Here is a 15,846-nt window from a genome sequence, read left to right as displayed (position 1 = left end):
TCTTTCATGATCATGTGAAACGTCAATTGCTATGGAAATGCTGGGATGTGTTTTTCTATGAAAAGTATGTTAAATTGAATTATGATGCAACTAAACTCAGCAAAAAAAGAAACGCCCTCTCACTGTCAACTGCGTTTATTTTCAGCAAACTTAACATGTGTAAATATTTGTATGAACATAAGATTCAACAACTGAGACATAAACTGAACAAGTTCCACAGACATGTGACTAACAGAAATGGAATAATGTGTCCCTGAACAAAGGGGGGGGTCAAAATCAAAAGTAACAGTCAGTATCTGGTGTGGCCACCAGCTGCATTAAGTACTGCAGTGCATCTCCTCCTCATGGACTGCACCAGATTTGCCAGTTCTTGCTGTGAGATGTTACCCCACTCTTCTACCAAGGCACCTGCAAGTTCCCGGACATTTCTGGGGGGAATGGCCCTAGCCCTCACCCTCCGATCCAACAGGTCCCAGGCGTGCTCAATGGGATTGAGATCCGGGCTCGTCGCTGGCCATGGCAGAACACTGACATTCCTGTCTTGCAGGAAATCACGCACAGAACGAGCAGTATGGCTGGTGGCATTGTGATGCTGGAGGGTCATGTCAGGATGAGCCTGTAGGAACGGTACCACATGAGGGAGGAGGATGTCTCCCCTGTAACGCACAGCGTTGAGATTGCCTGCAATGACAACAAGCTCAGTCCGATGATGCTGTGACACACCGCCCCAGACTATGACGGACCCTCCACCTCCAAATCGATCCCGCTCCAGAGTACAGGCCTCGGTAAATCCGACCATCCCCCCTGGTGAGACAAAACTGCGACTCGTCAGTGAAGAGCACTTTTTGCCAGTCCTGGCTGATCCAGCGACGGTGGGTTTGTGCCCATAGGCGACGTTGTTGCCGGTTATGTCTGGTGAGGACCTGCGTTACAACAGGCCTACAAGCCCTCAGTCCAGCCTCTCTCAGCCTATTGCGGACAGTCTGAGCACTGATGGAGGGATTATGCGTTCCTGGTGTAACTCGGGCAGTTGTTGTTACTATCCTGTACCTGTCCCGCAGGTGTGATGTTCGGATGTACCGATCCTGTGCAGGTGTTGCTACACGTGGTCTGCCACTCCGAGGACGATCAGCTGTCCATCCCGTCTCCCTGTAGTGCTGTCTTAGGCGTCTGTGGAACTTGTTCAGTTTATGTCTCATTTGTTGAATCTTGTTATTTTCATACAAATATTTACACATGTTAAAACTTCTTAAGTATAGGGTGCAGTATTTTCATTTTTGGCTAAAAAACGTACCCATTTGAAACTGCCTATTTCTCAGCCCCCGAAACTAGAATATGCATATAATTGTCAGATTAGGATAGAAAACAATCCAAAGTTTCCAAAACTGTCAAAATATTGCCTGTGAGTTTAACAGAACTGATATTGCTGGCGAAAACCTGAGGAAAATCCAATCAGGAAGTGCCTCTTTTTTTTTTAAACCTCTCTGTTCTTATGCATGCCTATCATCCATTTAAAGGGATATCAACCAGATTCCTTTTTCTATGGCTTCCCTAAGGTGTCAACAGTCTATAGACATAGTTTCAGGCTTTTATTTTGAAAAATGAGCGAGAACGATCACATTGCGTAAGTGGATAGGTGGGGGCTCTCAGAGTGAGTTTTGCGCAACAGAGAAAGGCGGCCATTGTTTCTCCCGGTCCTATTGAAAAACCGACACTCCCGGTTGATATATTATCGAATATATATTTGAAAAACAACCTGAGGATTGATTATAAAAAAACGTTTGACATGTTTCTGTGGACATAAATGAATATTATTTGGAATTTTCGTCTGCGTTGTCGTGACCGCTCTTTCCTGTGGATTTCTGAGGATAACGCGCCAAACAAACGGAGGTATTTGGATATAAAAATAATCTTTATGGAACAAAAGGAACATTTGTTGTCTAACTGGGAGTCTCGTGAGTGAAAACATCCAAAGATCATCAAAGGGAAACGATTAATTTGATTGCTTTTCTGATTTTCGTGACCAAGTTACCTGACGCTAAGTGTACTTAATGTTTTGTCGAGCGATCGATAAACTTACACAAACGCTTGTATTGCTTTCGCTGTAAAGCATAATTTCAAAATCTGAGACGACAGGTGGATTAACAAAAGGCTAAGCTGTGTTTTGCAATATTGCACTTGTGATTTCATGAATATGAATATTTTTTTGTAATATTATTTGACTGTGGCGCTATGCTATTCAGCGTTGCTGATGACAATTATCCCGATACCGGGATGGGTAGATCAGAGAAGTTAAGTTTGCTGAAAATAAACACAGTTGACAGTGAGAGGACGTTTCTTTTTTTGCTGAGTTTACATGGAGGAGATTTAAATCAAGCTATTCAAGCTATTCATCTCTACTTTCTTGTCTCTTTCGCTCTTGCATCAAAATGTTAATAAAGTTTTAATAGCAGAGAATGCGATCGGATCATCATCTAATTGGCCTTCACATAACTCTTATAGAATTTCCACGTGGACGGGGATATTGGAAATGTAATCAAAGTTTACTGGAGGACAATTTATTTTTAAAACTGCAGGATAACATCAAGTGGGCCCGGATGAAAATCAAGCCAAGCAAATCTCGAAGCATCTCCATAGTCAAGGGACAGCTTAAAGATGTGAGGTTCTGCATTGGAGATGACCCAATACCAACGGTGTCTGAGCAACCCGTCAAGAGCCTGGGTAGATGGTACAACGAAAGCCTCCGGGATAAAGATCAAGTGCAGCAAGTAAGACAGGACATCGCCGACGGTCTTGAGAACATCAACAAGACCCTACTGCCTGGGAAGCTCAAGCTTTGGTGCCTACAGTTTGGACTTCTCCCCCGGGCAATGTGGCCACTCACCGTCTATGAGGTCCCAATAACAACAGTGGAGAAGTTGGAGCGAACCATTACCTCATACGTGAAGAAATGGCTGGGTGTCCCACGATGCCTGAGTAACATCGGCCTCTATGGCAAAGGGGTCCTTGAACTACCTCTTACAAGTCTAACGGAGGAGTACAAGTGCTCTAAAGTAAGACTTCAGATGACATTGAAGGACTCCAAAGACCAGACCATTAGCAAGGCTGCACCTCCCCTACAAACTGGACGGAAATGTACATCATCCAAGGCTGTGCAGCAAGCAACATCCGCCCTGAGACACCAAGACATTGTGGGGAATATCCAGCATGGAAGAGGAGGCTTTGGCCTGGCAGCAAGCAAACCAACGTTCCATAAGGCAACAACATCTGAACGCAGGAAGCTGGTGGTTGAGGAGGTGCGCAGACAGGAGGAGACTGCAAGAAGTGCAAAGGCTGTCTCTCTTGCTAAACAAGGGCAATGGACACGGTGGGAAGGCCTGGATAGGAGAAAGATCAACTGGAGTGAGCTTTGGCAAATGGAGGCAAGCAACATCAGCTTCATCATAAGAGCTGTTTATGATGTGCTTCCATCACCAAAAAACCTACATCAATGGTATGGCGAGGACCCGACCTGGCCCCTCTGCCCAGCTCCAGCGACTCTCAGGCATATAATGACAGGTTGCAAGACCAGCCTCTCACAAGGCCGCTACACCTGGAGGCACAATCAGGTCCTCAAGAGCCTGGCTGCAGCACTTGAGACCAAGAGGAGTGCAACCAATTCATTACCTCCAAAAACAAGCAATCCCGTCAAAACAACAACATTCATCCGGGAGGGACAGAAAAGGCCCAAGCATCCTCCTACAAAGCCAGAAACTGGACACCTAGGCATGGCCCGGGACTGGAAGATGCTTGTCGATATTGGCCAGCAACTCATTTTTCCACCTGAGATTGCTTCTACCAACCTTAGGCCAGACATGGTACTCTGGTCCCCTTCACGAAAGGCTGTGTACATCATAGAGCTCACAGTCCCGTGGGAAAACTCTGTTGAAGAGGCCTACGAGCGTAAGAAACTGCGTTACACAGAGTTGGCAGCAGACGCAACTCAGCGTGGCTGGAATGCAAAAGTCTGGCCAGTTGAAGTGGGATGCAGAGGATTCGTGGCTTCTTCCACCATCAGGTTGCTGAAAGAACTTGGAATCCACGGACAGGCTCTGCGGCAGACCGTCAGAGCAGTTTCTCAAGCAGCTGAAAGAGGCAGCCAGTGGATCTGGATCAAACGGAAGGACCCTTGCTGGGCTATAACTTCATGACCCCCCACCCCCACCTGAGAACCCAATTCAGATCCCTCCAACTTGAGGAGGGCATATGAGGTATGCGGTCAGCTGTAGGGCTGGCTCAGGGAAGAGGATGCCCCTGCCTTGCATAGTCCCGTGGGAAATCTTAATTGGGCATGGGACACAAGCTAAGGCTTGATCACCCTTTAGCTGGCCACCTTTGATGAGGGTGTTTAGTGATTAAAGGCCGAAACACCCACTGATTCGAAGGCACACTACTGAGGATGTGTCCCAAAATTGACATCTTAACCCAGTCTAAGAAATAAACCTCCCATGCCACTCTGTCAACATCACGGCAAATCTCATGTGAGTGCATACCATCTATTGGCACAATGGACAGTTTTAACATCTCGTCCCGTGTTTTATGATTCTTTAACTAAGACAAAGATTTATAACTGAGTTTTACAGTACAATATAGGTTCAGCAAATCCCCTTATTGTCTGGGATACCTTTAAATGTACCTTCAGAGGTCATTCAATTCAATATTCATCAATAATAAAAAATACGTTTCTGGCTAAAGTGACAAGACTAACAAGGGAAATCCATGAACTAATAGTACAGGTAGATAGCAATACAAATTAAACTACAGAGATACAAAATAAGTTAGAGGAAAAACAAAAAGAACTGGAGGAACTTATTCAAGAATGATCTAATGTAATCTATTACGAAAATAAAGCAAACTGGATGGAATATGGAGAAAAACGCACCAAATTCTTCCTGAATCTCCAACACAGCAACGCTAACAAAAATAATTTGCAGAAACTAGTTACTGAAGACGGAGTCATTTATGATTCTACAAATTATATTTTAAAAGAGGAAGCTAAATATTTTAAGCAGATGTTCTCTTTTCCGTCTCATCCTCAGCCACTGAATGATGATTACTGTAAGGAATTATTTCCAAATAATAACAATTTTGAAAATTAACAAATGTACAGAAAGATCAGTGCAAAGGCCAAATTACAGAGGAATAACTTTTTGAGGCTATTAAATCCTTTCAGTCAGGAAAAACTCCAGGGCTTTTGATATGCTCAAAGCTCCATTCTTAGCTTGTTTTAACTACTCCTTTAGAAATGGTAGTCTGTCAGGTAAAAAAATTAAAAAGTATATTGTATGTTTTAAATATTCTATAAAAACATAAAAAACAATTTAAAAAATATATATAATTCAGAACTACATTTTTCGGGGAACAGAATCAGAACCAGGAACAAAAGTGATCCAGAACAGCACACTTATTTTTAAAAGCATGGGAACCGTTAATAATATTATTTTACGTTATGGTCATTTTTCCCAGTCCCCCCAAAAACACAACAAAGCGCCTATGCAAAGCGCTCACTCTGTCACTCAGAAAATCTTTGCCAGTGTGTGTGCGTGTGTGTGGCCAGGCTACCTGCCCCTCCCATAGGCTACCGTAGCCTACTGACGTTACAACTGCGATTCAGAAATTAAGGAAAGAGATGTTTTTATTAGAAGGTTAAGTATCTCTAATGGTCGCCCCAGCGTGAGTTGTTTTATGCACGTGATGTCAGAATGCACTCACTGTTCCAAAATGTGATTGTTACGCAACAGGACAGTTAACCTGCGCTGCCTGCTAATTATCTATAGGCTATGTTTCATCTTGTCAATTTCTAATTATTTTCTAACAAGTTGTATTTTCTAAAAGACAAGGAGCTAAGCTATTTGCCAGCTATGTGTGGCACCATGTCTGTTGACATTATACAATGCATTCTGGGTGTCACAATCTCTCAGACCAAAGATGTTATAATGAGGTGAAGGAATGGTTCATTCATCTTTCAGGTGAACTCACGGATGTGAATGAAGGGAAGTGGATGATCGTAGACGACACACCCCCTTAATAAACATGCATACTATAAACAGACCAAACTCATCTTGCCCCCTCTTATTATCTTTGGTTGATGAGAAAAAAACAAGCATGGCGGCTACCCATCTACCCATCGTCTGATTACTTTCCATATATATGACTGCTTGTGTTACCTCAATCTTTCCTCAGTTAGCGCTAGAACAAATGTAGCCTACATTTTTCCGGTTTGGATGATTGTGTTATGGTGTAGCTACTTCTATGAATGTCTGATCATCCCATCCTAAAATAAACTGGTCACAGTCTGGACATAACTTTGTAAGGACTGTGTTTGTGCAAAATGTTTCTGTGAAAAAAAAAGAAGTGTGGCCAGCTCAAATGCTGATTGTTGTGTCAATCGGACGTTCTAATCAAGCCTTCTAATCACACCGGTTTGATCATACGCAAAGGGACCACTGTAGAATTATCACACCCATTTGTTGGTACGTGTGAAAAGTTTAAGGATACTATAGGTATCATGTTTAACATTGGATTTATTAACTACAAAAAGGTAAGACGTGTTTTTATTTTAATTCTGGTGCCGCTCTGCACACACAAGCTTGTTAGCTATCTTGGTCCAACGTTAAGCCAACTCTCTGAAGGTCAAAGACATTAAAAGTTCCTCCGTTGAAGCTGCTCCTCCGCAGGTATAATTCAGATAATGCATGTCATAACAAGATGCCCAGCACTTCAAGCTAAGCCTCGTCCTCCACCCTCTCTCTTCACACATCGCATTTCGCACCCTACACTTGTCTGACATCTGTCCAATGCACGTGTAAACAATTATTTACATTTTACATTTACGTCAATTATCGCTTAGCCACTCCATAGCAAGCTGCTCTATCCGCACTGATTGGTGAAGTAATTTAATATCGAGCTAAATGTAAAAAATTAAATATAAATCCAAGTTTTAAAAAAGAACATAAAGGAACGATATAAACTGTTACTTTTTTTGTTCGAACCAGTTGAGAACTTTATTTTGCTGGTCGGAACAGAACAAAAAAAAGTATGGTTCTGTTGAGAACGAAACGATTGGAAAATAATTTTGATTATGATTAAATCCACTCTTCCTAAATATCACCTACATAGCAAGTAATCAAGTGAGAATAAGTCTGTGTGTGTAGAAAGTGATGGTAAATGTGGGAGAAAACAAGTGAGTGAGTGATGGACAGGTTAGTGTAGCGGCTCCTACTCTATCCCCCACCATCCCAGGGCTCCAATAGGCAGAACAACTTTGCTGAGTCATGAGTGTTTGTACTCGTTTGGAGAAGCAAGCCTCCTGTAGAACCGTGTGAAAGGCTGGAGTGTTTTCTTTTCATTATTAATTCATATATTCTCTCCCACCAAACACATAGCTATTAGAGAGAATAAGAAGACACTGACAATAAAGAGAGAACCTGTTTGCCTTTGAGACATTGCCTTTGATACATTTTAAGACGCTGCGCTGCAGCTGAGGCACATACTTGACATACAAACATGATTAGAATAGAATCCACTGTCAACAAGTTGTTAAAAATCACTGGTGAGGAGAGACAGACAGTGAGGCAGTTGCACTGCACATTACACTGCACAGAGAATGCATGTATAGATATCTCCATTTAAAGTAAACACCACAATCCGTAGCATATTGTCAGAATTTGACATACACACTAGTATGGTGCATTCTGAGTATACTAGATCGTTAAAGATTCTGACCTGTAGCAAACAACAATAGTAAAACATTGAAAAAGTAATAATCAGAGTCATTAACTCCATTTAAACACTTTCCATAAACGCAGTTACAATGTTTGCTCTTTGTGACAGAAGTCCATAGAGACACGTGGGTTTTACTGAAAAACATCTGTGTTGCCAGGACAGACAATGTGTGTTCAAAGTATTGTCATGCTATTATTTTTATAAAAAGACACGTTGACAGAGTATAATTGACAGACAGTTTATTTTAATGTGCTACACTGATGAGGATGATGATGATAAAAAAATAATAAACGAATAATCACCCCGTGTAGGCTGATAATGATAATACATATATAAATACATATATAATTTATTGTAAATTGTAAATATTTTTTTTTTTTACAGGTAGGCTATGGCCTATGTGCTCTATTCATTTATGGTGAATCGGTGAATTCATTGACAGTGAGCTTATGGTTTATCGCTACTAATACCATGTTTCATGCATAATTAATCAGCCAGGCCTAATGTTATAATTAACCGCGTACAACTACGCTCTATTCTGCGGCAAAACAGCGCGCTACATTTCGAAGAAATTAGAACAGCAACGGATAGTGCACTTCCATAGCCGAGAGCGACAATGCGAACTATCATTGCCTCCTAGGCTACTACATATTGAAATAGAGGCAGACACGTTCCAAGCTGCTCCGTCTCAGAACGTCGTGGCGACAAAGGCACCAACATCAGTGTTTCCCGCTCTGATTATGATTAGTTACGTGGGGAATTCAAGAGCGGATAGCGCAATACTGACAGATCCAATTTATACCGCTTGATTTGGTTTAGCCCTGAGCACCGCAGGTGTTATCCATGCGCGTGCCTGATAAGGTAACCTATCAGCAAATAAACTGCGGTCCACGAGTTCCACGGTAACCGCATTATGAATGTGAAATTAATAAACCAGCCACTTACTTTGCTCTTGACCTCGACCACATTGTCGGTGTTTTTCAAGGGGGTCCTCTGGTACCTTGACATGTTAGCGCGTTGAACCCCAGCGGATAGGACCATCCACAGGCTTTCCTCGAAACAGGTTTAAGCAGGCAGTCAGTCACTTCGTCGTAAGCGCATTTGCTCGCAGCACCATGGGGGCTGATAGACGCACAGGTACAGTTCTTAAACAGTCCTGGTTCTGTAGTAGGAATCAGATCTGTGATGGAAAATGTTGTCCTCGCGATGGGCAGAGCTACACTGCCTCAATAACAATGACGTCAGCTAGACACGCCGATTGAAGGCAGGGATGGGGTCGTGCGTGGGGTCAGCTGAAATGTTTCAGTCGGTGTTGCCCAGGAGACCAGGAGGCAAAGAGCAGGTGAGACAAGGTTCACTGACTCACATTTCTCCAATGAGTGTCAAAAGTAATTTTTATGAAGTGACTAAGAACAGAATCCCGATTATTCAACTCAATTAATGTGATGATGTGATGATGCGATTTTGCCTGAGGTCATTCAATGACAAAACGGTAATGGACAGGATTTTTACAAAATAAATATATACAAATAGAAAAAGTGGCAATGTTGTACTTAAACTATATAGGCCAACCCTTGCTTGTAATATTGGGAAATGGTCTTTGCTGCCACTGCAGTATTCTCACACTGTATACCATGGATAAAGACTTGGCAAAAACATTTCTACATATGTGTTCTACATATGGATTTATCTCATCAGCGATGACCCATGCATTGACATCCAGTTTCACCAGTCTCTCTCTCTTTTTCTCTCTCAATTCAATTAAATATACTTTATTGACTTGGAAAGTAAACACGTACATTATCAAAATTAACATAGCTACAATGATCAAAGATAGGAATATGGCTCACATCAACACCATTGCCCCAGAAACCCTAGACACACTCCAATTTGCATACCGCCCTAACATATCCACAGATGATGCAATCTCTATTGCACTCCACACTGCCCTTTCCCACCTGGACAAAAGGAACACCTATGTGAGAATGCTGTTAATTGACCACAGCCCAGCGTTCAACACCATAGTGCCCTCAAAGCTCATCAATAAGCTAAGGACCCTGGGACTTAACACCTCCCTCTGCAACTGGATCCTGGACTTCCTGACGGGCCGCCACCAGGTGGGAAGGGTAGGTAACAACACATTCGCCACGCTGATCCTCAACACAGGGGCCACTCAGGGGTGCGTGCTCAATCCCCTCCTGTACTCCCTGTTCACTCATGACTGCATGGCCAGGCACCACTCCAACAACATCATTCAATTTGCTGATGACACAACAGTGGTAGGCCTGATCACCGACAACGACGAGACAGCCTATAGGGAGGAGGTCAGAGACCTGGGAGTGTGGTGCAAGGACAACAACCTCTCCCTCAATGTGATCAAGACTCCAGCCATCCTAGTCATAGACTATTCTCTCTGCTACCGCACGGCAAGCAGTACCATAGCGCCAAGTCTAGGTCCAAGAGGCTTCTAAACGGCTTCTACCACCAAACCATAAGACTCCTGAACATCTAATCAAATGGCTACCCAGACTATTTGCATTTCCCCCCCCTTTTACACCGCTGCTACTCTCTGTTGTTATCATCTATGCATAGTCACTTTAATAACTCTACCTACATGTACATATTACCTCAATTACCTCAACTAACCGGTGCCCCCCGCACATTGACTCTGTACCGGTGCCCCCCTGTATATAGTCTCGCTATTGTTATTTTACTGCTGCTCTTTCATTACTTGTTACTTTTATTTCTTATTCATATTTTATTTTGTTATATTTTTTTTAACTGCATTGTTGTCTAGGGGCTCGTAAGTAAGCATTTCACTGGAAGGTCTACACCTGTTGTATTCGGCGCATGTGACTAATACAATTTGATTTGATTTGAATATACTAGACTGTTTGTAATTAAGCAATAATAATGATAGTGATACTCATATTAACAGCAATTACAACAAATAATAATAAAGAATAGGCAAATATGAATAATCGCACTATACACTTCTCACTGGCTGTCCTTCAGGTTGTGGCAGGTGGCCACAAATTTAGCTGCTATAACACAGCATTTTGTTTTTTCACCAGGTATGTTTTTAAGTTTGTCTTCATCATTTAGGTATTCAAATTATTCATATTGTTTTATAATTTTGGGGAAGAATGTATTTCTTATGTCAGAATATCTGTCACAGTTTGACAGAATGCAGCTCTGTCTCTATCTCTTCCTGGAGGAAGCCTGTCCTCTCTGTGCAGCCAAGTTTGCCTGTGACGACCGGTCTCTATGGCCAGATAAGTCTGTACATAGTTAGTGTTTTCTTCGGTTTTCTGTCAGTTACAGTGGTCAGATAGTCTGCCACCGTGTACTGTCTGTTTAGAGACAAATAGCATTGAAGTTTACTTAGATTTTTTTGTGGTTTCTTTCCAATAGGTGATATATTTGTATTTTTTCTTTGTGATAATTTGTTTGGGCCAGATTTGCTGAGTAGTGTCCCGAGGCTTTGTTGGGTTGGTAGTCGTTAGTGAATTGAGCCTCAGGACCAGCTGGCGTAGGGGACTCTTCTCTATGGTCACCTCATGGCAATTGAGGGCTTTGTATCGTATACTTTATGTTGTAGATATGTAGTGGTGTAACGATGTTATATGATGTACTGTTTTATCTTTTGTTTTATGTGTAATATGAGTGCCTTGGTGTGGTTGGACCCCAGGAAGAGTAGCTTCTGCCTTGGCAGCAGCTAATGGGGATCCATAATAAATACAAATAAAAAATACAAATACAAATGGCAGGAGTGGGGGTCACTTGTTTTTAAATGATTGTACAATTTGGTGGCTCTTTTTTGAATATTAATAAGAAGAGGGAATTGGCCTAATTCTTCTCTGCATGCGTTGTTTGGAGTTTTTCTCTGTACTCTGAGGATGCTCTTACAGAATTCCGCATGCAGGGTTTCAATTGTGTGTTGTTCCATTTGTCAAGTTCTTGTTTTGTAAGCAGACCCCACACTTCGCTGCCATATAGTGCAGTTGGTTCTATTATTAATTTGAATATTTTGAGCTGAGATCCTAATTGGTTTGTCTAATTTGATAGATATTTTAATGACATAAAAAGCCCTCCTTGTCTTTTAGTTAATTCACGGCCAGGTTGAAGTTCCCTGTGGAGCTGATTTTTTTTGTCCCAAATATGTGTAGGTGTGTGTTGGTTCTCTACTAAACAAAAATATTAATGGAACATGTAAAGTGTCGGTCCCATGTTTCATGAGCTGAAATAAAAGATCCCAGACATTTTCCATATGCACAAAAAGCGTATTTCTCTCAAATGTTGTGCACACATTTGTTTACATTCCTATTAGTGAGCATTTCTCCTTTGCGAAGATAATCCATCCACCTGGCAGGTGTGGCATCTCAAAAAGCTGATTAAACAGAATGATCATTACACAGGTGCACCTTGTGCTGTTTTGTCACACATCACAATGCTACAGATGTCTGAAGTTTTATGCGACTTGAATTTTTGTTCAGTATAAATCCAGATTGCCACACTTTTACTCCTACCCACATCTACACACTGTATTATCTCAATTACCTCAACTACCTTGTACACCTGCACATTGACTCTGCTGGCTGCAGGAATGTCCATCAGAGCTGTTGCCAAAGAAATGAATGTTAATTTCTCTACCGTAAGCTGCCTCCAATGTCATTTTATAGAATTTGGCAGTATGTCCAATTGGCCTCACAACCGCAGACCACATGTAACCACGCCAGTCCAGGCCTTCCATATCCACCTGCGGTATCATCTGAGACCAGCAACCCGGAAGGCTGATGAAATTTAGGAATATTTTTGTCTAAAACTCATTCTGATTGGCTTGGCATGGCTCCCCAGTGGGTGGGCCTATGCCCTCCCAGGTCCACCCATGGCTGCGCCCCTGCCCAGTCATGTGAAATCCATAGATTAAGGCCTAATTAATTTGTTTCAATTGACTGATTTCCTTATATGAACTGTAACTCAGTAAAATCGTTGAAATTGTTGCATGTTGCGTTTACATTTTTGTTCAGTATATGAGTGGAGCCCAGTAAAAATGGATATCGGTTTCCCTGACATCTGGATCTTTTCTGGAATATCATCGTTTTGTTTTTTTGAGATTGACTGTCAGGGCCCATCTGACAGAACTGTTGCAGATTATCTAATTGTTGCTGTAACCTCTCTTTTGTGGGGGACAGCACCAGGTTATCTGCATACAGGAGCCATTTCATTTCTGTATCGCTAAGAGTGAGGCCGGTGGATGTTTATTGTTCTAGTGTTTTTGCCAATTACGAATAATCCTGAATCAATCATGAATAATGATGAGTGAGAAAGTTACAGACGCACAAATATCATACCACCTCCGCTCCCCTTTTCACTTACCATTATTCACGATTCATTCAGGACTATCTTTAATCATGGTAGCATCCACATGAATGTAGACGTGTTTAGAAAAGTATTCTATTCTTATTTACAATAAAAGTGACTCCAAAATGACACAATACATTATTTATCATTCATTTCTCTTGGGTGTGGTTGGAAGTCCAACGGCTTATATGAAAACTACACCACAATTTTTTTTTGTTGCAATAAATAAGTTTTTAAAAAATGGGTTTGTTTAAACACATAACAAAACCTACTAATTATAAATGTATAAATGAATTGATAGGTAATAACATAAAATAATAAAAATAATAAAAATAATAGTGTGTGTCACTTTCCCAATACCTTTGGAGCTCAAAAAGACTCAAGATGTTCCCCTGTTTTACTCTGCACCTTTGGGAAAATAAATGTGTATGTTTATTTCTGTTGTCTGTGTATCATTTCCTTTAATATTACATCAGGACCACAAGCTTTTCTGAGTTGCAGGGCCTGTATTTTTCCCGATTTGTTATTTTTGTGTTATTGGGGAATCCAACGGGTTCTGGTTGTATTTAATTGCTGATTCAAGAATTTTTGTCACGTTCCTGACCTTATTTCCTTTGTTCTGTATTGTTTAGTTGGTCAGGACGTGAGCTGGGTGGGCATTCTATGTTATGTGTTTCTATGTTGGGTTCATTGTCAACTAGCCTGGGTTGGCGCCCCCCCTTGGTTTGTGCTGTGGTGGAGATCTTTGTGGGCTATACTCGGCCTTGTCTCAGGATTGTAAGTTGGTGGTTGAAGATATCCCTCTAGTGGTGCGGGGGCTGTGCTTTGGCAAAGTGGGTGGGGTTATATCCTTCCTGTTTGGCCCTGTCCGGGGGTATCTTCGGATGGGGCCACAGTGTCTCCTGACCCCTCCTGTCTCAGCCTCCAGTATTTATGCTGCAGTAGTTTATGTGTCGGGGGGCTAGGGTCAGTTGGTTATACCTGGAGTACTTCTCCTGTCTTATCCAGTGTCCTGTGTGAATTTAAGTATGCTCTCTCTAATTCTCTCGTTCTCTCTTTCTTTCTCTCTCTCTGAGAACCTGAGCCCTAGGACCATACGTCACGGCAAACCGGGCATGATGACTCCTTGCTGTCCCCAGTCCACCTGGCCTTGCTGCTGCTCCAGTTTCAACTGCTCTGCCTGCGGTTATGGAACCCCTACCTGTCCCAGACCTGCTGCTTTCAACTCTTAATGATCGGCTATGAAAAGCCAACTGACTTTTATTCCTGATTATTATTTGACCATGCTTGTCATTTATGAACATTTTGAAAATCTTGGCTCTCTCTAATTCTCTCCTTCTCTCTTTCTTTCTCTCTCTCGGAGGACCTGAGCCCTAGGACCATACGTCAGGACTACCGGGCATGATGACTCCTTGCTGTCCCCAGTCCGCCTGGCCTTGCTGCTATTCCAGTTTCAACTGTTCTGCCTGCGGTTACGGAACCCCTACCTGTCCCAGACCTGCTGTTTTCAACTCTTAATGATCGGCTATGAAAAGCCAACTGACATTTATTCCTGATTATTATTTGACCATGCTTGTCATTTATGAACATTTTGAAAATCTTGGCTCTCTCTAATTCTCTCCTTCTCTCTTTCTTTCTCTCTCTCGGAGAACCTGAGCCCTAGGACCATACGTCAGGACTACCGGGCATGATGACTCCTTGCTGTCCCCAGTCCACCTGGCCTTGCTGCTATTCCAGTTTCAACTGTTCTGCCTGCGGTTATGGAACCGCCACCTGTCCCAGACCTGCTGTTTTCAACTCTTAATGATCGGCTATGAAAAGCCAACTGAAAATTATTCCTGATTATTATTTGACCATGCTTGTCACTTATGAACATTTTGAACATCTTGGCATAGTTCTGTTATAATCTCCACCCGGCACAGCCAGAAGAGGACTGGCCACCCCTCATAGCCTGGTTCCTCTCTAGGTTTCTTCCTAGGTTTTGGCCTTTCTAGGGAGTTTTTCCTAGCCACCGTGCTTCTACACCTGCATTGCTTGCTGTTTGGGGTTTTAGGCTGGGTTTCTGTACAGCACTTCGAGATATTAGCTGATGCACGAAGGGCTATATAAAATAAACTTGATTGATTGATTGATTGATTGATTGATTGATTGATAGCCTGATATGGTTCTCAATCAGGGGCAGGTGTTTTACGTTTCCTCTGATTGAGAACCATATTAAGGTAGGCTGTTCTCACTGTTTGTTTGTGGGTGATTGTTGCTGTGTCTGTGTTTGTTCGCCACACGGTATTCGTTCGTTCGTTCGTTCGTTCGTTCGTTCGTTCGTTCGTTCGTTCGTGCTCGTGCGTTCATGTTTTATGTTCTCATGTTCAGGTCTGTTCACGTCGTTTTGTTGTTTTGTAGTTTATCAAGTGTTTTTCGTCTTCGTTGATATTATTAAAAGTATGTATTCAAACCACGCTGCATTTTGGTCCGATCCTTGCTCCTCCTCAGACGAGGAGGAAGACGAGCGTTACAATTTTACATTTTTCATAGATTTCTTTTTGTTTTGAATTTGAATGTCTTAATATTTCTTCAAAATGAGTGTTCCATAGGTACCCATTTTGGATTGCCAATTCTTCTCAGTGTGGTTTGTTTAAGCAGCAGTAGCGGTGCGTGGTTAAAATCACTGGGGAAGCCAAGCCAAGGGAAAAAAAGCCATATTACAACCTACAGTACCAG

General features: G+C 42.1%; 1 protein-coding gene across 1 annotated transcript in view; it reads right to left on the bottom strand.

Annotated features, from left to right (window-relative positions):
- The window catches only part of LOC120066676 (partitioning defective 6 homolog alpha-like), a 42,409-nt gene extending 33,637 nt beyond the window's left edge, over positions 1-8,772 (bottom strand). The window contains exon 1 of the mRNA XM_039018110.1: positions 8,710-8,772. Coding sequence (XP_038874038.1) covers positions 8,710-8,772 — 63 coding nt within the window. The remainder of the gene's footprint in view (positions 1-8,709) is intronic.
- Between the last annotated feature and the right edge of the window lie 7,074 nt (positions 8,773-15,846).

Source organism: Salvelinus namaycush, chromosome 21, assembly GCF_016432855.1.
Source record: "Salvelinus namaycush isolate Seneca chromosome 21, SaNama_1.0, whole genome shotgun sequence".
NCBI lineage: Eukaryota > Metazoa > Chordata > Actinopteri > Salmoniformes > Salmonidae > Salvelinus > Salvelinus namaycush.
This window is presented reverse-complemented; position numbering and strand designations above follow the sequence as displayed.